This window comes from Balaenoptera borealis (assembly GCF_965194805.1).
Source record: "Balaenoptera borealis genome assembly, chromosome: 2".
Taxonomy (NCBI): Eukaryota; Metazoa; Chordata; class Mammalia; order Artiodactyla; family Balaenopteridae; genus Balaenoptera; species Balaenoptera borealis.
The window spans coordinates 182,844,372-182,865,465 of NC_138867.1; the positions used below are offsets into that span (position 1 = coordinate 182,844,372).

Genomic DNA, 21,094 nt, shown 5'->3' on the forward strand with positions numbered 1-21,094 from the left:
ATGGAACCCGGGCCACGGCAGTGAAAGCATGAAGTCCTAACCACTGGACCGCCAGGGAATTGCCTGGAGCCCTTCCTTCTGCTCCACTGAGCTCACCTGATCTCATGGAGAGATGTTTCCCAGCCCTGCCTGCACAGTCCCAGGGATGGGGTCCTTGGTCCTTCCCAAGTTACCTGTGTCCCGTTAGATCAGTGCTTCTCACCTGGGGGGCTGAGTCTAACCCCCAGGGGACACTGGGCCATGTCTGGGGACAAATGTGGTTTGTCACGACTGGGAGTGCTCCTGGCCTTGAGGGGTTGGGGGCCAGGGACGCTGCCTAGCACCCCACAATGCCTGGGACGGCCCCACAACCAAGAATTATGCAGCCAATGTCAGCTGTGCCGAGGGGGAGAGACTAGTTTACGGGGTGGCTCTTGCTGGCCAGCACTTTTCCACCCTCTCAGTGGGGCTCTGAAATCACCATTTGCTCACCCCGTCCTTCTGGGATGAGCAGTATCCCAGGTGGCGTCAACGGGTCTGGTCTGCCTAGCTGGAGAATTAATCCTATCTATCTCCATCCCATGCCTTCAGAAAGCCCCTGGGCATGACTGTTTCCAGCAGCGACCCTGCCGCCCTGCCATCTCCCTCCAGAAGTTTCCCAGCAGCAGCCCTGCTTTGCCCCCCAGCCCCCTCTAACCCATGGTCCTCATGGCAGCCCCCGTGAACTTGCAGAACCCAGCTCTGATGGCTTCACCACCCCCACCGGCCTCTCCCAAAATCTGGCTCACATTTCCATGGGCTTTCTCTGCTTAAGCCTGATCCGGAGCTGAGAAGGAAACCCCACCCCCCTCCTCTCCTGACTTCCACAACGGCCAAGCTCTTTACCTCTGAGCCTTCGCACATGCTGTTCCCTCTGTTCCCAGCACATCCTTCCATCACTCTTCCAAATGGCTGTTTCTTCTCCTTCAGCTCTTCTCTTTGCTGTCACCTCCTCTGGGACTGTGACCTCCGCTCAGCACCTGACCGTGGGCTGGGCATTGTGTGCCAGGCTCTTAGGAATTATCACTGAGTCGCAAAGGAAACATGACTGCACCCCAAATACCTTCGTGCTCCACCATATTCCCTAACGCTTTGTAGATGGGCAGAGTCTTGGGGTGAGTCTGTCCCACGGGCTGGAAGTAGAGCAGATAGGTGAAGCTTTGGGGCCAAGGATGTAAAAGCATCCCCCCTGCTACGTTGGCCTCAAAAGCTACACATTGAGGTGGTAAAACCTCCACCTGGAGCCCTGAGTGTCTGCTTGGAGTCGAACCCCACCTGCTACAGGGGCATGGGTGAGAAATAAACATCTATTGTTTCAACCAACTGAGATCTGGGGGCTGTTTGTTACATGGCACAATGGAAGCCACACGGCCCAAGACAACACCCACTTCTTGTGGTCGACCCCTCAGCATTTCATGCGGAATGAATTCCTTCAGTGTCCAGGTGAAGAAAAAGAGGCTGACACAGCTAGCAAGTGGCCTTCCCTCCGGAACGGTGCCCAGAAAGAGCAAAGGTTCCTGGCTCCTCAGCCCAAGACAGAAAGGCAGTTGTGATAAATACATTTATTTATTTCCCCAAAGTCCCCCTGCACATCTGGTCCCACATCCAGCAGGGGAGGACGTAAGGGGGTCAGCCAGAGAGCAGATGAGACTTAGTGCTCAGAGTAGGACTGGAGAGGGGGTCCTGGTTGCCCCTCCCTCAGGAGTTGGGCCAGGGGTGCAGGAAGAGTGGTGTCTCAGTAGACCACCTCGTACACGGTGGCCTTCTTGTCCCCAGAGCCTGTCACGATGTACTTGTTATTCCCAGAGATGTCACAGCTCAGCACGGAGGATGACTCCTTGGACTGTCGACAGGGAGGGGAAGGGGGAGAGAGAAGGGAGAGTGAGGCACGGCCAAGGCCAGCACGGTCTGGTTCGTGCTCCTGACCACCTGCAAGTTCAGAGCAAAGAGGCAAGGAGACTGCCCGCAAGGGTGAGTCTGTGGTCCAGGCTGGGCCCAAGACAGGACTCAGGGGAGCCCAGAGTGGGGAGCCTAGCAGGGGGGAGGGAAGGAGGGTGACACATTTTCCAGAGAAAGGTCCTTTGGAGCTGAGCCTCTGGACAGGTGACAATGCTCCTGGGAAGAGCGAGACCTCGGTTCTCTGGAACAGGAGAACTGCCCTTTCCTGGGAATCTCAGAGAGGGTATGCACCAGGCATGAGGCCACACAGCACAGCAGAGGGCTAAGGCTCACAGCAGGATGACCTACACCAGCGCTCTGCAAACTTTTTCTGTAAAGGGGCCAATAGTAAATTTTTAGGCTTTGACCTGAAAGCTCACTTAAGTCCAAATGCGCTCTGGCCATACGTCCAAAGACCAAATCAGTCTGTGTTACATCATCTCCTTTTTCTTTTACAACCCTTTTAAAAATGCAAAAACCACTCCACATCCAGCAGGATGGCTATAAGAAAGACAACAGAACAAGTGTTGTTGAGGATGGGGAGAAATCGGAACTCTCACACACTGCTAGTGGGAATAGAAAATTTGGAAAATAGTCTGGCAGTTCCTCCAAAGATTAAACAATTATCAGCAATTCCACTCCAAGATATCTGCCCAGGAGAAATGAAAACATGCATGCACACGAGAACTTGTACATGAATGTTCACAGCAGCCAAAAAGTGGAAACCACCATAGTGTCCATCGACGGGTGATGGATAAACACAATGTGGTTCATCCATACAGTGGAATATTAGCCTTAAAAGGGAAGGAGATTCTGACACCTGCTACAACGTTCATGGACCTTGGGGACATGATGCTCAGTGAGAGAAGCCAGACACAAAAGGATAAATCTTGTGTGATCCCACTCATATGAGTCATCAAATCCACAGAGACAGGAAGTAGATGGTGGGGGCCAGGGTCTGGGGGACAGGATGGAGAGTCAGTATTTGATGGGGTCAGAGTTTCAGTTTGGGAAGATGATAAAGTTGTGGGGATGGATGGTGGGGACGCCTGCGCGACAGTGTGAATGTGCTTAATGCCACTGAGCTGTGCGCTTACAAATGGTTAAAATGGCAACTTTTATATACATTTTATCACAATTAAAAACAAAAACAGGCTGTGCACAGATGTGGCCCTCGGGCTGACCGCTCTGCTTTAGTAGCTCGTGGCTGGTGGGGACGCTTCCCTGTTCAATCCCCACTGGGTCCCCAGACACCTGGTGTCCTGCGGGGATGGGGACCTCAGACACGAAGTACCTGGAAGATGCTGGCTCCGTATGGCGTCCTCCAGGCATTGAGCAGGTTGTCCTTCCCGGTGCTCACGAACCACCGCCCTGGGGGAAGGAGGGCAGGGAGTTCAGGAGCGGGGCAGACTGGAGGAAGCCAGGGCTGGGGGCTGTGGGCAGAGGCCGGGCAGCCTGGTCTGGCCTCTCTTCTCGCTCCCTTTCTCACACCTCTGCCCGTCTCTGGGGGACAGGAGGCCCCTTAGCTGATGCTCGAGCTTCCCCCCCACATTCCAGATACTGAAGCCAAGACCCCAAAGGGCTCCAACTGGCCTTCAAGAAGGGGGAGCCACAGGAGAATGTTGTCAGATAATAAGAGGGTGCCCAGTTACATTGGATTCCGAGATCAATCACACATCATTTTTAGTACCAGTGGGTCCCATATAGTACATTCTCTGTTTGTTCGGCTTTTTTTTTTAAGTATATGTAAGTTCCATGAAATACTTGGGACATATCTATATACTAAAACAAACAAACAAAAATTTTAGTGTAAGTATAGCCCATGCACTATTTGAGATATACCTGCACTAACACATTAGTTGCTTTTTAGTATAAGTATGTCCCACGTATTTGGGGGACATACTTATGCTAATAAATTATGTGTTGTTTAGTGTAAGTATGTCCCACAAAATACTTGGGATATACTTACTTATGCTAACAAATTCTTTGTCCTTTAGAGTATGTCCCACGCAATACTTAGAATGGGACAAGGAATGATTGTTTACCTAAGATTCAAATTAAACCAGGGACCCTCTTTTTCTGTCGTGGGTTTTTTTTGGTTGTGGTTGTGTTTTGGCAACCCTGCCCCAGCTCCCCGGAGTCCCCACCCCAGACCGGCAGACACACACCACAGGAGGCAAATTTGAGGGAGAGCACACAGCTCTCGTGAAGATGCAGCTGGTATTTCTCGGGCTTTCGGACGTGCAGGATCTCCACGTTGCTGCTCTCCATGCCGACCGCCAGCCAGTCCTGGTTGGGGCAGTGGCCCAGGGAAAAAATCTGGGGGTGAAGAGGGAAGAGACGAGATGAAAAACCCCTTGGGATGTGGGGGGGGATGCCCAGAGCTGGGGGGCCAGGGCGGGGAGGGGAGATGTCCAACACTCTCCCGCTGCAGCTCCCGCGTGGAGAAGCAGCTGGCCCTGGGCCTGGAGCGCAGCAGGCAACTGCGTGTTGAATCATTAATATTAATCAGAATTACACGGAACCCTGGGGCCTCATATCCATTATCTGCTCTGAACGCACAACAGCTCTGGGAGGGAGGGAGGGAGGGAGGGGGCGACGCCAGCAAGGACAGTAGCTCCCCTTCAGCAGATGGTGGAAGGGAAGCTGAGGCCACATCCAGCTCAAGGTCACATGGCAAGTCCATCAAAGACCAGGCCTTCTGACTCCCAACTTGGAACTTTCCCCACTTGCCAACACCAATTTTTACTTTGATTTGAAAGTACGCAGTGGCTTCATCAGTCTGTGCCCCATGCCCAGCACCGCACAGAAAGGTGTAAGGCCCTCACCCATCCTAAGCCTCTCAAAGTCTTACTGACAAATGAGACATGTGTGGAAAGAACCATAAATTCACAGCAAAGCCTGGAAGGTTTCACATGTTCCTGGCCATACAGAAGTGTTCCTGTATAAAGAAGGGCCCGGTGGGATGCGAGATATTCACCATGGGATCACCAGATACGTATGCCACCCATCTAAATTTTGGGGACACGGGATGGACAACTATACCCACCTGCACCCCTGATTTCCTTATCAAAGGAAGCTTCAAGCTAAAGAGAAGGTAAAAAAAGAAAGAGTTTGGGGGCTAGTGCCCACCAGATTTCAAGGAGGGGGCAAATTGGAGATGGGTTTTGAAGGATGTGTAGGAGTTTACCAATGGGAGAAAGGAAAGGAAAGGCATGTCAGCCAGAGGGAACAGTAAGTGGGGAGGTCCAGAGGTATCACAGGGCATGGTGTGTGTGAGACTAGAGCACAGAGGTCTTAAAGAACAGGCCAAGGAGCTCACAACCTGCCCCCAAGGCAATGGGAGACAGGATCTGGGTCCAGGGTATCTGAGACCTGTCCTTGACTCTTTGCTCAGCCCTGGGGAGCCCCATGATTTTGTCCAACCCCTTCACCACATCCTTCAATCTGGCCTTCCACAGCACCCCCAATAGAGACCTCTCTGTGTCCGGCTCCTATCTGTCCCCTGGGGTCAGCAGCTCCCCCACGATGAGTCCTGGTGGGGAGCGGTGGTCAGGAGCTCTCAGTAGGGTCAAGGGGTTGAAGGCTGGGAGGAGAAACCAGCTACACAAGAGACAAAGGAACAGAGGAATGGCTTGGCAAGAGCATCTGGGAAGATGATCTGAGGGTCTTAGTAGCCCCACAGCTTGATACGAATCAGCTCCTTTGTGCTTCCCTGTGCTGTCTTTGAAGAATTAAAGAGGAAGGTCTGTGGATTTGTCTCAAGGACAAGAAAGATGGACACAGAGAGCAGGTAGTTGGTCCTGCCCAGCATCTGGAAGTGGGTGCCTCAGGGGGAGAGGAAGGGAGGCCAGATTCCTAGAGCTTGTGTCCCCCTTCTGCCAGATCCCATGCAGCACCTGGGAGCTGAAGTCATGCTGCTGCAGCTGGCGGCCCTCCCGCAGGTCCCAGCAGCGCACGGTGTTGTCCAGGCCCCCTGTCCAGAGCCGAGTGCCATAATCAGAAATGTCGATGCAGCTGGCCCCATCCGTGTGGCCCTGGAATTGCCTGGAGGAAGGAGGGCCCAGGTGTCCATCCTGGAGGTGGTGCTGTTTCAGCATCCTCCCAGGTCGCTCCCACAGCACAAAGGGGAGACGGCAGGGTCTTGCCCGAGGTCACAGGTCACCGGCCACCCACCTGACCATGGTCTGGTTCTGCAGGTCCCAGACCACGATGTTGCCGTCGCTGCAGCAGGAAAAGCAGACCTTGGCGTCGGGGCTGACGGCCAGGGCGTAGCAGGCGGGCGCCGAGGAGGTCAGCTCCGCCTTGATGCGAGGGGTGGGGGCCGCCAGGTCCCAGATGGACAAGGTGCTGGCCTCACCACCCACTATCAGACTCCGGCCGTCCGGCAGCAGCTTGCAGGAACGAATGTAGTTGTCCCGGTTCTGGGAGGGGAGAGAAGCAAGGGCGTGGGGTAGGACCCTCAGCCATGCCTGCCGGAGCCCAGCTGAAGAAGCCACCCCAGCTGGCCTGTAAGCTCTGCCCCTGGTTGGCCTATAAACTCCACCCTATTGGCCTTAATCTCCAATCCTGTTGGACTGTAAGTTCCACCCTCATTAGCCTATAAATCCTGCCCCTGGTTGGCCCATAAGCTCCACCCCATTGGCCCATAAGCCCCAACCCTGTTGGGCTATAATCTCCACCTGTGGGTGCCCTAAGAGCTCTGCCCCAAATTGGCCAACAAGCCCCACCCTGGTTGGCCTATAAACTCCACCCATTGGCCTATAGCCCCACCCCTAGGTGGCCTGTAAGGTCCACCCGGGTCGGCCTATAAGCCCCGCCCCGCTGGCCTGCAAGCTCCGCCCCGCCCTCACCAGGCAGTCCAGCTGGGCCACTGGCGTCTTGGCGCCCGGCTGGCCCACGTCCCACACCTTCACACAGCCCTTGCCGCCCGTGTACACATGCTGCGTGGAGCCGCTGATGGTGACCGCGCAGACCACCTCGCCGTGCGCCAGCGTGTGCAGCTGCCGCACGTGCCGCGGGATGCCGGCGCCCACCAGCGCGTCAGAAGGGAAGGGCACCGGCTGCATCTGCCCGTCCGCAGACACATGGAAGGAGTACGCCCTGGACGGGAGGTGGGGCATGACGCACGGGGAGCCGGGACCGTCCCCACCCTCACCCCCCTGCCTGTGCCCCCCTGCGTTTAGGGACGGGGCCCCAGGATCAAAGGTCAGCGTGATACTGAAGAGGAAGGGGTCCGGCCGTGGCCTGGTGCATGGTAAGCAAGCACTTAGTGAATCTCCCTGGAACAGAGGATCCAGGAAGATGCCTTGTGAGCTCCAGAGAACGCAGTCCAATAGCAGCCGCCAGCCACAGGGCCAGTTAAATTGAAAGAAATTTAAAATTTCAGTTCCTCAGTCACAGTGACCACATTTCAAGTGCTCAAAAGCCACAGATGGCTGATGGCAATCAGATTGGACAGCTGTAAGTGTAGAACATTCCCGTCAAGGCAGAAAGTTCTACTGATCTTGGGGCCAGGTCATTCTCTAGGGTGGGGCAGTCCTGTGCATTGAAGGGTGTTGAGTAGCATTCCTGGCCCCCACCCACTACAGGCTTGAAGCACTTGGGTGTGACAACCAAAAATATCACCAGACATCACTTAATGTCCTGGGGTTGGGGGGTGCGGTAAGGAAGCACAAAATCTACCCCCTGCTGAGAACCACTAGTGTAGGCTTTGCTTGTTACATAACCCTCTATCCAGAGAGCAACTCCAGGAGCCCCGATTATCTTACAGAAGAGACTTTCTGGAAAGGCAGAAGGGAAGCCCAACACCCACCCCACAATGTAAGCACCTGAGAGGAGGCAGGGAGCCCCACCCTGGTACTCACGGCTTTCCCCCAGGGATGGTGGGCAGGGAGGAAGAGATGGACGACCCTCGGAGATGTGGATGAGACTCAAATGCCATCTGCCAAAACGCCAACCGGGTGTCATGGGTGGATGACTCAAACCCACAACTGCCCTCTCCCATGCTCATTTGCCATATTCCTCTCTGTTTATCAGAGAACATCCCCCCCCCAATTTGTTTATCAGCCCCTCCCCAAGAAAGGGGAGATGCCCTTTCCTTTACCCATCCTACAGATGGGAAAGTGGAGACTTTCACATGAGGGAACCCCAAGGTCTCTGGCTGGGGAATCCTATGGCCCCAGAGGTGGAAGGATCCTGATGAATCTTCTGTCCAATGCACAGAACAGGGGTCAGCAAACTCTGGCCCCCTGCTTGTTTTTGTAAATAAAGTTTTATTGGCACACAGCCACACCCATTCCTGTATATGTTGTCTATGGTGGCTTTTGAGCTATGAAAGCAGAGTTGAGTAGTTGTGATAGGGATCAACTGGTCTGCAAGGCCAAAAATACTTACCATCTGGCCCTTTACAGAAAACATTGCTGACCCCTGTTCTACAACTCCCCGTGCAAGTGCCCACCCAGCCTCAGGCCTTGAATAACTCCAATGACAGGCATTTTATTCCCTCTGGAGGCATCTACACCCACTTCAGGATGGCTCACTCTAGCAAGCATCTGTCCCAGTACTGCCCTCTGGGGCCCACGCAGACCCTGTCTCCTGCCCCTGCCCCAGCTCAGGAGTCTCATGCCTCTCCTTCAACTCTTCCCCATGGTACATCACTTCCAGTCCTCTCCCTGGGGTAGTCCTTCCTCTACAATCTACCAGAATCACCGAAGTCCTTTAAAAATCAGGGCAAACAACTGTACACCAGGCTGAAGGGGACCCTCACATCCCATGGCTGAGGTTCTCTGGTTCTCTTAACGCAACATAATCACAGTTGCTCTTCCCACAGTCACAGGTGCTTATTTGTATTAAGCTTGTGGGGCTACTGAGACCCTCAGATCGTCTTCCCACATGCACTTGCCAAGCCAGGACTTTCCTCCCTTTCCCCATTCCCTGGTCTCTCTGTGTGTACCTGGTTTCTCCTCCCAGCTCCCAGCCCCTGGGCCCTGCTCACACCTCCTGGCATCTCCCACCCTGAGGACTCACCATGGGGGAGCGTCCATACATCACAGAGCCGCTGACCTGGGGGGACAGGTGGAGGCTGACATAGGAGCTGGGCACAGAGAGGTCCCCATTAAGGGCGCTGTGGGAGCCCAGGCTGAAGGATGTGGTGAAGGGACTGGACAGGGTCAGGGGACTCCTCAGGGCTGAAAGAGAAGAGACAAAGACAGATCTTCAGACACGTTGGATCCAGATCCTGCCTTCCACTGCCTTGGGGGAGCTCCAGAGCTCTCATGCTCTGGCCCAGCATCCATCATACCCTGTCCTGTCTCCAGACATTTACAGATGCTGTTCCCTCTGGCCAACAAGCCTTTCCTTTTCCTTTTTCAGTTGTTGAACTCTTACTCATCCTTCAAAACCCAGACTCAATGTCCAGCAACATCTCAGGAACATCCTTGAGCCTCCCCACTCCACCCCTTGCCTCCAACCTGGCCCATCTTGGGTCCCTTCCTCTACCCCAGCCCTGATCACAGAGAGCTGGGAATTTTGGGGTCTGGGTCTCCTCCCCCACCACCTGGGAGCTCCTTGAAGGCAAGTTCCAGGGCTAGTTTCTTTCTGGGACTCTAGAACCAGCCAGAGCCCGGCCACAAGACAGAAAAGAGGAGCACTGTCATCCCCACATTAATGATGGGGAAAGTGAGGCTCAGAGAGGTTGATCACTTGCCCGAGGTCACACAGCCGGTGAGTGTCCAAAGCTGGCCTGAAACCCAAGCCTGTCTAACTCCAAAGCTTGTCTCTCCAGCACTGGGCTGAAGCCCCCAAGCAAGTCACTTCCCCTCTCTGGGCCTCAGTTTCCCCACCCATCAAGCCAAGACAATGAAGAAACGGAGGCCCAGAGTGAGGCAGTGTCTAGTTCTGAGTCATGGAAAGGGCAAGGCAATGCCCCAGCTGGAATCCACACGTCCTGCCTCCCCCACCCCCCACCATTTTTTAGAACTCCCCGGAAAGGAGGCCTGTCCTGGCAGGCACCAGCAGGTGCTCACCAATACTGTCCGTGGAAGGTGCTGGCTTGGCCGCGAGCTGGCGGAGGTGACTGGTGGAGCTGGGCCCAGGGGTGGACGCGTCCTGGGGCGGGGAGGAGTCGCAGGACTTGGAGGCAGGGGTGCCGGCAGGAAGATCATTCTGGGGGAGAAAGGGCAGGGCTGAACACCCCCAGGCACCTGGTGCCTTGCAGCCCAAGGATCTGGGCAGAGGGTGAGTGGGAGGAGGGAGTACACCTGGAGCAGGCCAGGGCTCATGCAGGGACACACACACCAGGGGAGCGGGCCCCATAGCCGACCTCCTGAGCATGGGGCCCGTGTGAGCATCTGCACACATCGGAACACCAGGCAGATGCCTGAGCGTCCACCCCACGGGGTGCACACACGTGCGTGCCCACGGGAACCCAGGCAATCTTGGGAGAACTGCGCATGCGTGTGATAAGGTACACAGGGCAACCACAGGTTAAGGGATATGGTGACTATTCCTACATCTGGGGCATGGTGGGCGCACAGGGATCACGAGAGAAGGCGATGCACAAAGTTAGAGGCTGTCGCATCCTTTAGGGCCAAGGAACAAACTCTAGGATGGGCTCTCGAAGCAGGAGACCACAGTATGCTCCCAGATGCAAGACCCTCACCCAGTATAGCTGGGCACCCCCTTGCTCCCCACGAGGAGCTCCCCCACCGCTGTCCCTCCCCATGGGGACCCTGGAGGAGAGGGGAAGCCGGACCTCCTTCACAGAGGAACAAGCTCTGTCTCGGCTTTCTGCCATCGCTTCCTTTGCCTTTCAAGAAACTTCACATCCTCGTCTTGTGTGGGTTGCACCCTATCTTTCCTTTACAAGGTCACACATTTTGTGATAGCCACACTCACACACCCACGACAGGGAGTGGATGGTGCCAACGTGGGGACCAGGGGGGCCTTCTCCATTAGAATAGCACTGCCCCTCCCCCTCTTTGTCTCCTTGGAGTGGGAGGAGGGCACAAGAGATGCGATGGGAGCCCCAACCTTGGCAGTTGCCATAGCAACCTGCTGGGAGGGGAGGCCTAGAAACCGACAGTCTCCCTGGTAAGGGCAGGGCAGGGGTCTGGGGAAGATTTGGGGGCAGGGACAAACGGAGCTGAATTGAGAATGCCCGGCGGAGTGCTTTTAGGTGGTCCATACGGCTGGCATTAAACATCAGGAGGCCCAAGGACAGAGTTGTTCTGATATGGGTCATCTTTTCTTACAGGGACCACATCTCAGGTTGGGGCTGGTGTGTCCCCAAGGCCTTAACACTCCCAGGGCTGGAATCAGCCTGGCCAAGCCAGCAATTCTATAGTTTCACTGTGTTTATTTTCACCGGATTTCCTATTTATTGCAAGAGATACTTGGTTTCCACATAAGATGGTGAGCTGCCTTTTAATATTATTTACAAAGTTGCCTTTTCAGATTTACTGAGGTTCGGTAGAGTGAGTCCACTTGGGAAAAATTACTGGACTAATGTAGAGGTGGTTTTTAGGAAGGCAGCAAAATAATCAGGAAGGGAATCCTGGACCACAACAGCCTGCTTCATTTCTCAACACCCCACATCTAATGTGGTAGAATCTGTTTCCAGGTCCCCAGGATGAATAAAATGAGTTTCAAGGCTTCCCCTACTCCTTACCAAGACGAGCTCCTTGGCTCTGGGGAGCGGTGAGCCAAGGCTGGAGGCCAAGGAGGCTGGACTGTCCACCAGGTCCCGACGGGCAGGGATGCAGATGGGTGCCTTTCCACATGGGGTGGTTGCTGGGCTGGGGGGCTCGGAGGGTTGGTCCTGGGTTGGAGGTGATGATGGGGGGGGGTGGGGTGAAGTGGCAGGGGAAGGAGAGGCCCTCTCTATACCCTGCCCATGTCCCACGCCAACCTCTAGACTGGGCACTTAGGACCCACCTTGGGAGGATTATGAAAACTCCCTGAGCCTCAGTGGACTCATCCGTAAAATGGGTTAAATGACATAAGCACAAATAGCAAGGACTATATATGGGCTTGGTTTTGTTTTCCCCCATTGAACAGATGGGGAAAAGTGAGGCCGGGGAAGGGGGTGTCACTCCCCCAAAGTGAGACCGTGAGCCAGGGCTTGAAGCCGCTTCCGTTGCCCACATCCAGGGTTCTCTGGGTCTCAGTTTCCCCACCTGTGCTATGGAGAGGAGGTCAGCCTGGGGTGCCCCAGTTTCTCCTACTTCCCCTGGCCCCATGCCATCCCCATCCCAGCCATCCCATAGAAAGGGGAACACCAGGACCCCCACTCCCTCTGGGTCCCCCAACTCCCCAGATAACCCACTGCCTGCTCTGTGCCCAGACCTCCTAGTCCTGAGGTCAGAGTGGGAGGAGGTTGGACCCCGACTCACCTCATCCACCACCAGGTTGTAATCGCTCTTGTCCTCATCACTCTCCTGGGGGGACATGGGGGAGAGAGCTCACCCTGGCCATGCTCCTGCCTCCACGCCCCCTTACATCTCTTCAGGAGGGTTTGACTGGGGTTCTGGAGCTTGGTTCATTTGCTCAAGTACAAGGGAGGCCGGGGGGAGGGGGGAATCCTTCAATGGAGGAGGATGGAGGAGATGGAGCTGAGTGTCCAAGAGGTGCTGTGTGGCCTCACTTTACTCCTCTGTGCAGTGGGGGAAGAGCCAGAGACCAGGAGCCATCCTTACCTCCTTCCCAGCTCTCGACCCACAGGGGCAATCAATCTCTCAGGCTGGTCCGCCTCCCACACTGTCTGCCCACCCATGTGTGCCCCCCACTCACATAAGGTCCCGACAGATCCTTCTCCTCGGCTCTCTGCTTCCCATTGCCACCCGGGCCGCTGGGTCGCTCCTCTTCCGCCACACTCTCTGGGGGTGAGGGGGATGCACTCTGCAGAGACACAGGGCCCCAGACTGCGTCCTGGTCCAGCCAAAACCAAGGATCCCCTTCACTGTTATTAGGATCTGTGCCTCAAGCTTCCCATCTGGGAAAAGGGACCTTCCAAGGGCAGACTCAGTGGGGTCATGACAACCACAAATGTCCCCAGACATCGCCCAGGGTCCCCTGTGGGGGGCACTAGTGCGAACTGAGATGAGCTCTAAGTGCAAAATGCATTCGGATCTTGGAGACGTAGTACAATAAAAAGAATGGAAAAGATCCCACTAAAACTGTTTCAGGTTGGGAGTTTGGGTTTTGTGGGGGGCATGAGCCAACCTTGCAGGTCTCCTTGCATGGCCCTGCAATAAACCTTTCTCTGCTCCAAAAAAAGCAACAGAAAACAAAAAAACAGACTGTTTTATGTTGATTACAGGTTGAAATATTTTAGATGCATTGTGTTAAATAAAATTTACTATTGAAATTCATTTCACCTGATTAACTTTTTTAATGTGCCTACTAGAAAATTTACAGTGGTTTACACAAAGCTAAACGTGTGACTGAAACTGCATAAACACACACACACACACACACACACACACACACACACGAGTGCATGTAAAACCGTGAAGTGGGAATAAGCCCTGTGGGTTGCACCCATGTCTGTTTCCTGGCTTTGATGTGGTATTTTAGTTGTGTAAGATGTTATCATTGTGTGAGGGGTGCATGGGACCTCCTTGTACATTTCTTTGCAACCTCCTGGGCATCTGTAATGATTTCAAAATTAAACAAGTTTAAAAAAATTACCTACAGGGCTCACATGATATTTCTATTGGTCAGCACTCTTGTATATGATAAAATGGAGTGGATGAGGGATAAATTAATGACGGAGGGATGGCTGGAATGCTACCCGGGCACGCATTTATTTATTCAATTGCAAAAAATCGCTAGAGATGGAAAATTTTAAGTAAATAAAACTCTAGTCTTATGGGCATCCCCCCCCACCACCAAAACAAAAGGCTACACAGTGAGGAAGCAGGACGCGGTCTCCTTCTGAGCCCCTATCAACTCAGAACAAGCAACTTCAGCCGCATGTGAAGACAAAGCAAATGTTAGACAAGAGGGCAAATCCCCCATGCCCCTCAACTTACCCTGCTTGGGGCTCTCTCCACTGGCAGGCGGGGGCATGGTGAAGAGAGAGAAGGAAAAAGAATGAGGGGTCTGTATCCCACCGTGCCAGAGCGCAGAGCCCTCCACAGTGTATAAAGCCCCCTTCCCAGCTCAGAACCCCCCTTCTCCTTCCAACACCCTTGCAAGGGGTGGACAATCCTTTCCCTGCACCATTCAGATAGATGCCCAGAGAGGGACAGAACTTGCCTAAGGACACACAGCCCACTGGGAATAGAGTTGAACCCGCGACCCTGCAGGCCCTTTCATGAGTTTGATGGTCCTGCTATCCTCTCCTTGGGCCCTTGCGTGCCCCCAGCCCGCGGCATCTGGTGATGTCCACTCACCTCTGGACCCCTCGGCCTCCACGCCTGCCCGGTCCTCCTTGGCGACCGCGGCCAGCTGAGCCTGGGCGGCCAGGGCTCCCGACAGGGCCAGCAGCCCCGTGGCACTGCCGCCCACCAGCCCAGCCGGGCGAGGGGTGAGGGGCACAGGGGGGGCGTGGTGGGACAGCGGCTGGAGCTGCTGCTGCTGGAGAGGAGGGGGGTGGGCCAGGGGCGGGCGGGGCCCCGACCGTGCCCTCCCCCCGCCCCCCCGCCGCCCCCCCCCCCCCCGCAAGAGGCTACGGAGAGAGAGCCCGGACAGGCAGGGTCCAGGCAGAAGCGCACCCTTGGGGTCTCCAGGGGGGCCAGAGCCCAGGCCAGCTGCCCACCCGGCACCCCCAGCTTCACCACCCACGGCAGGGCGGGGCGGGGGCCGGAAGACTCACGCCGATGAGGCTGTTCAGCTCCCCCACGGTCACCTGCTTGGCCCGCTCCACGGCCTGCAGGACCTGCTGTTGGTGCTGGGGGTGGCGGGGGGGAGGCGCTCAGGAGAGCCCCCCATCTGCTCGGCAACCCCACCTCCCAGGCCATGCCCTCCGGGGCCCCTCTTCTTCTCTCACTTTTTTTTTTTTTTTTTTTGGCGTCGGGATCTTAGTTCCCTGACCAGGGATCGAACCCATGCCCCCTGCCATGGGAGCGTGGAGTCCTAACCACTGGACCGCCAGGGAAGCCCCTTTTCTCGCTTGCTCTTTGTAGTTTCTTTCTCTCCCTCTCTCCCTTTCCTTTCAAAATCATGAAACAGACAGACAAAGAAACAAAGCATTTAAGTGCAGTTCAAACTAATAATTAGAAATCGGGGTTTATACATCAGGGTCCCTCCCTCGGCACTGCTTACGTGGGGGCTGGGTCACCCTCTGTGGGCGTTCGTCCCAGGCACTGTGGGGTGTGGAGCAGCATCCTCGGCCCCCACTCACTCGATGCCAGGAGCACCCCCAGGGGTGATGACCACAGATGTCCCCAACATTACCCAGTGTCCCCTGGGGGCAGAGTCACCCCCAGTAAAGAACCACTGTACACATCAGTACCCGAGTACCAACCACCCAGGTCACAAAATACAAACTGGCAGCCTCTAGAGGCCCCGTGCACCCCACCCTCATCCCACCCTCCCTCCTTCCTCTCCCCACCTTCCTGCAGTGATAAAATGTCCTCAATCTGCACTGTTGGATACGGAAGCCACATGTGGCCATGGGCACTTGATATGTGGCTGGTGCAACTGGGAACGGAATGCATCCTTTAATTTAATTTAATAGAAATTTACATGTAAGTTTAATGTAATACGTTTTAAAAGAAATATAAATTAATACAAATGTAAATGGCCACACATGGCTGGTTGCTCCTGTGTGTGTTCTAAGGCCACCTGTGCACCTGCAACTACCCAGGATGGGGATTTGGGCTGTGTGACACCACTAAGGAGGTGTCAGGGTGCTAACCAGGCGCTCCTGTACAGGTCATGCCTGTGAGTGTGTGTCCAGGCCAGGGATTAGTACATTTTGACTGTAAAGGGCCAGAGAGTCAATATTTTCAGTTTTGCAGGCCAGAGGGTCTCTGTGGAAACTCCTCAACTCTGCCATTTTATGGGGAAAGCTGCCATAGACAATAAGGCCATGAGTGGGAGTGGCTGTGTGCCAATAAAACTTTATTTACAAAACAAGTGAAGGGCCGGTAACTTGGCCCTCGGGCTATACTTTGCTGACTCCTAGTCTAGAAGCATGGAATTTGCTGGGGCACACATGTGTGTCTTAATTCACTCCTTCCTAAAGTCTTTTTACCCTGTTTCCTGTGGTTCTGGCCTTTCTCACTCTGGGCCACCTTGTCCCCATCCTGGGCTTTCAGACACCATCTCTAAGTCTGAGACCAGACAGAATCTCACTCCATCCCAAGAGCCCAGAAACCTCAGATTCAATGAGGTCCAAACCAAGAGGAGCACCTTTCCCTTTTTTTGGTCCCCAACACAGTGAGGGCCCCCCTGTATCCACCCTGTGTCAGAATCCGTCCTCTTGTCTCTCTGGAGACAGGATGCTCCAGATGGAAGCAGGAACAGGGAGGGGATGCAAAGGTCCTGAAGAACTTGGGGCATTTGCACAAGGGCTAACTTCATTTTTTTAAGTTTCAATGAAGTGCTCATACTCTATTGTTTTATCTGCCCTGTTCCACCTTTTTGTACTATTGTGGTTACAAATAGGTAAGAGTTACCCTTTTAACCACCTTTAAGTGCACAGCTAAGTGGCATTAAGTACATTCACATTGTCCTGCGACCGGCCCCACCATCCATCTCCAGAACTTTCTCATCTTCTCAAAAGGAAACTCTGTCCCCAGGAAACACTGACTCCCCACCCCCTCCCCCAGCCCCTGGCCCCCACCATCTACTTCCTGTCTCTATGGATGTGTTGACTCTAGCTAGGGACCTCAGGTGAGAGGAATCAGACAGTATTTGTCCTTTTGTGACTGGCTGATTTCACTCAACATAGGGACAAAGTACTAAGGACTAATTTTTATTGGGTGTTTACTAAGCACCCAGCATCATCTTCACCACCTTGTATGTATCAACTGTTCTAAATTTCATGACAGAGGCACAGAGAGGGCAAGCCACTAGCCCAAGGCCACACAGCCAGGACTTGGACCGAGGCAGCCTGGCTGTAGGCTTGAGCCCCCCTCCTCCCCCTCAGCCAACACCCCCCCCTCCATCCCTAAGGCCCCAGCCCAGCCAGTGCCCAGGCCCCCAGGCCACCCAGCAGAACCAGTGCCTGTGGCATCCAGCCAGACCCCCTCCCCCACCCTTCTTCCAGCTCCGCTCCCCATCCCCCCACCAAACCCACTCACCTCCTGCGTCAGGAAGGGGATAATCTGAGCACAGATACCACTGAGGCGCTTCACAATCTCAGCCTGGCAGGAAGCAATGGGGAGGAGGCTTGGAGGGGAGGCTGTCAATCCAGAACCTCCACTCCAGGGCATAACAAGCCTTTGTGAAGCTTGGGGTGAGGGGCCTGTCACCCGCAGGTGCAAGTGTGGGGCACGGGGCTCCGGGATAGACTGAGAGCCTGGCGAGGACACCGTCCACCTGATGTCCAGGCAGCCTTGAGCCGGAAGACAGAACAGACAGATACACCACCCGCCAGACCCACTCAACAGAGATTTCCAGAAAGCAGTTGCGCAGCCGCCCAGCGCAGACTGGGACCCCGAGGAGCTTTGAGTTTGAGCCCTGGCTGGGCCCAGGTCTCTCTTGGGCATGGCCCCTCTCTGGGTCGTGCCTGCGCCCTGGGGCTGCAGTCAGGGGCGACCCCAGAGCACCACACTCAGGGGTGTGACGCTGTGATATAAGAAATATACATTTGGGGGAAAAGAATTTGAAAAAGAATAGATACATGCATATTGTATAACTGAATCACTTTGTTGTACACCTGAAATGAACACAACATTGTTAATCAACTATAGTCCAATATAAAATAAAAAGTTAAAAAAAAAAGAAAGAAAGAAAGATACATTTGCTCTTTGCGCCAGTTCCTGGCACAGAGCTCCTAAACCCCTAGAGATTTCAGAGTAGTAGACGCAAGAGGAGCATCTTTTGTTATTCACAATAAGCCTGTTTCATCTGCACATGAGTTTATTAAGAGGGATGGAACTTTCAATCCCACCCCCAACCGCTGACCTCCGTTTCACCTGCACGTGAGTTTATTAAGAGGGATGGAACTTTCAATCCCATCCCCAACCCCTGACCTCCCGGGAGGCAAGAGGAGCTGGAGGTTGAGTCAATCACCAATGGCCAGTGGTGAAATCAATCGTGCCTAGGTAATGAAGCCTCCCTAAAAACCCCTAACTGAAGTGGTTTCCAGAGCTTCCGGTAGGTGGACACATGGAGGTGCTGCGAGGGGGCGCTTGGAGCGGGCACGGAAGCTCCATGCCCTTCTCCATACCTTGCCCTGTGTATCTCTTCCATCTGGCTGTTCCTGAGTTATATCCTTCATCATGAAAGGGTGATAGTAAGAGCTTTCTCAAGTTCTGTGAGCCATTATAGCAAATTATCAGACCGAGGAGTGGGTCACGGGAACCTTGATGTATAGCTGGTGGGTCAGAAGCCCAGGAGGTCTGGACTTGCAATAGGCATCTGAAGTGGGGGCAGTCCTGGGGGGCTGATCCCTGAACCTGTGGGGTCTACACTGTCTCTGGGTAGTGTGTTAGGATTGAGCTGATGTGTAGGACACCCAGCTGGTGTCAGAGTTGGAGAAGTGGTTGGTGCAGCAAAAACGAAATATTTGGTGTCAGAGGATAGAAATAGGATACAAAGAGTGTGGTTTTACTTGTAGGTTTCATCTGGGACCGGGGCTGGGCAGGGGATGCCCCATAGAGGCTGAACAGAGTGGAAGCATGTAGGTGGGTAAGGGGGTGTTTCGTCAGCCTGTGCTTTGCCTCTGCCTCAGTTACAGGAGTGCTGGGTGCTGTGTGTATCTGGGTGAGGTTTGTGTCTTCCATCTGCTACCAGGAGGGTGGAACGAAGGCTCCTAGGGCGGGGACCCTATCCCTTACCCTCCATCCTGTAAGGAGGTCTATTTCATGCACCCATGGGACCACACCATGCTCCAGGCAGACAAGCCGCCCGCCACCTACACCAGACGCAGCAGAGCCCCCAGAGACCCAGAAAAGCACGCAAAGGCAGGTGCCCCCAGGCTCCCCCAGCATACCCCTACTTCTTCCCACCCACCAGAAAGACCCTAGGTTCTGCCCGTTTATTCTAATATTTGGATGGACAAAATCCAAGATTCCTTCAACCTCAGAATCTCGGGGTTCCTTTCATCCCCTTAGAAAACATCAGGGTGCATGGGTGGTAGAATCCTCGCCTGCCCTTAGAAACCATCAGAAAATCTCGAGCTCAGTCTCAGGATCTGGGGGTTAAACTTGGGCAACTGAAGTCCATTGCAGAACCTTCAGGTCTAACTCAGAACCTTGAGATCACACTCAGAAGCTGAGGACAATCTCAGAACCTCAGATCATTAGGGTTAATCTCAGAACATTCAAAACAGCGACAGAACCTTGGGGTCCGTTTCAGACCCTCAGGATCCATCTCCAAATGTCAGACATGCTGATCTGAAAGGGACCTCTAAGACTGTCCATTTGTCCCCCTCCTGGGACAGAAGTCCCTCCCCAGCCTGGCTGACCTGGCTGCTGGCTTCTGCTATGAGCCTTCCTTGACAGGGACGCCTGGCCCCTGTCCACTGCCCGACTCTCTCGTAGACAGGGTCTCCAGAAGTTCATTTTCCTTTCATGAGGCTGAAACCTGGCCCCCTGATCCCAGAGATTTCAGGATAAGACCTCTGTTCCCTGGAGCAGAGGGAGCGCTGGGTCCCTCTCACAACTTCCAGACCGCCGCCCCCTCCCACTGGACACCCTTACCCCCAACACACAGTTACCTGCTTATGCATTTCAATGTTGAGCCCGTAGGACATTTCGTAGTACTGCAAAGGAAAAGCTGTCTGGCAATGTCCACCGTACCCATGGATGTCCAGCTGCTCTGGGTGATGCTGGGTCTTCCAACGGCCCCCAGACTCGGGGGGATCACAGCAGGACCCAGAGCCCAGAGGGGGAGCCCAGAGAAGAAAGCAGGAACCCCCTCCATTCTCCCCAGGGGAGTGGGGGAGGGGGGCAGTACCCAGATACCCTAGCCCCTCAGAGATGCCCATGAGGAGAGTGGGCATACTTGCCTTATTGTTCTTAAGAGCTGGGAGGGCCCTGAGGGACAGTCTAGAATCCCAAGCAGCCCACTTTACAGATGAGGGAAAATGAGGCCCAGAGCAGGCCGAGGACTTGCCCCAGAGTGGTACTAGAGTCGGGGTTCACACCCCACGTGTTTCCACTCACAGCCAAGCCCTCTTCCCCACTCTCCCCCCCTCCCTGCCCCGTTTTGACAACCCGCCTTACCATGACATAATGTCGCTGCATTTCTGTCTTCTCACTGGCCAACTTCTCACACTCCAGCTTGAGGCTGGGAAGGAGACGGGGCATCGGGATCCCACTCTCCCTGCCCCCCCAGCAGGGACACCCACGGACCCCTTCTGGGCCAGTTTCCAAAGCGATGGGATTGGCTCTCCCCCGCCCCACTTCCTCACACACACACCCCACCTCCCGCCCCCAGGCCCACCCCATCCCTTCCCAGGCTCAAAATGTCCCAGCACTGGACCATCCGTCCTCCTCACCTGCGATTCTACCTGGAAGCCCTCCCTCCCCACGCCCCTGGGGCCCCTCCCTCCTCCCTGCACGCTGGAGGCCCCGCCCCTTCACCCCAGCGGGCCCCGCCCTTCGCCCCCAGGTGAGCCCCCGGGTGAGATCCCGGGGCTCCTGGGGCGGGACGCCCCCGCCCCCCCTCACCTGTGGTACTGAGCCTGAAGAAACTGGAATTCTTCTTTGATGCGGTCGCAGATCTCCAAGATTGAGAACTTGAAGGGCTGGCCGGACTGAAGCGGGGTCTGGGGGTGGGAAGCCGGGGTCTGAGTTCCCGGACGCGCGACCCCCCCTACCCCCCGCAGCCCGGCCCCCCACTCACCGGGTGCCTTCCCTGGGGGTACATCCTGTCGATTCGGGAGGCCCCCCCTCCCACGCCGCCTGAGCTTGACGATATGGGGACGGGGGCGGAGAGGGGGCGGAGAGGCGGCGGCGGGATGGGGGAGAGGCTGGGGTGGGGGGCTGCCCGAGAAAGAAGGGGGCAGCGGCGTGGG

The 21,094-nt window shown here is 55.1% G+C and overlaps 1 protein-coding gene across 3 annotated transcripts; it reads right to left on the reverse strand.

The window, feature by feature from the left end:
• Positions 1 to 1,565: 1,565 nt before the first annotated feature.
• On the reverse strand, positions 1,566 to 21,094 carry TLE2 (TLE family member 2, transcriptional corepressor). 3 transcript variants are annotated; one of them, XR_014241714.1, is made up of 20 exons: positions 20,923 to 21,094; positions 20,748 to 20,845; positions 20,301 to 20,364; positions 19,793 to 19,837; positions 17,211 to 17,273; positions 14,777 to 14,851; positions 14,355 to 14,538; positions 13,992 to 14,011; positions 12,748 to 12,855; positions 12,351 to 12,395; positions 11,627 to 11,776; positions 9,984 to 10,122; positions 8,986 to 9,146; positions 7,824 to 7,900; positions 6,810 to 7,059; positions 6,133 to 6,380; positions 5,856 to 6,032; positions 4,125 to 4,275; positions 3,251 to 3,327; positions 1,566 to 1,861 (listed from the first exon to the last, which is right to left on the reverse strand). XR_014241714.1 is itself a non-coding variant. In XM_082381232.1 (20 exons), the coding sequence occupies exons 1-20, from the start codon at positions 20,944 to 20,946 to the stop codon at positions 1,754 to 1,756; spliced, it is 2,232 nt and encodes a 743-aa protein (XP_082237358.1). In that variant the 5' UTR covers positions 20,947 to 21,094; the 3' UTR covers positions 1,566 to 1,753. The 3 variants fall into 3 exon arrangements, 2 of the variants coding, with proteins under 2 accessions (XP_082237358.1, XP_082237357.1); XM_082381232.1 differs by having other exon boundaries at positions 5,856 to 6,003; positions 14,355 to 14,535; XM_082381231.1 differs by having other exon boundaries at positions 5,856 to 6,003.

Coding starts and splice junctions, on each gene's coding strand:
- TLE2 (XM_082381231.1), bottom strand. CDS start 20,946: ATGTACCCCCAGGGAAGGCACCCG. Junction 10,123..11,626: donor GAGCCAAGGAGCTCGTCTTG/GTAAGGAGTAGG, acceptor TTTCTCCCCCAG/AATGATCTTCCTGCCGGCAC. Junction 6,004..6,132: donor CAGAACCAGACCATGGTCAG/GTGGGTGGCCGG, acceptor TCCTTCCTCCAG/GCAATTCCAGGGCCACACGG.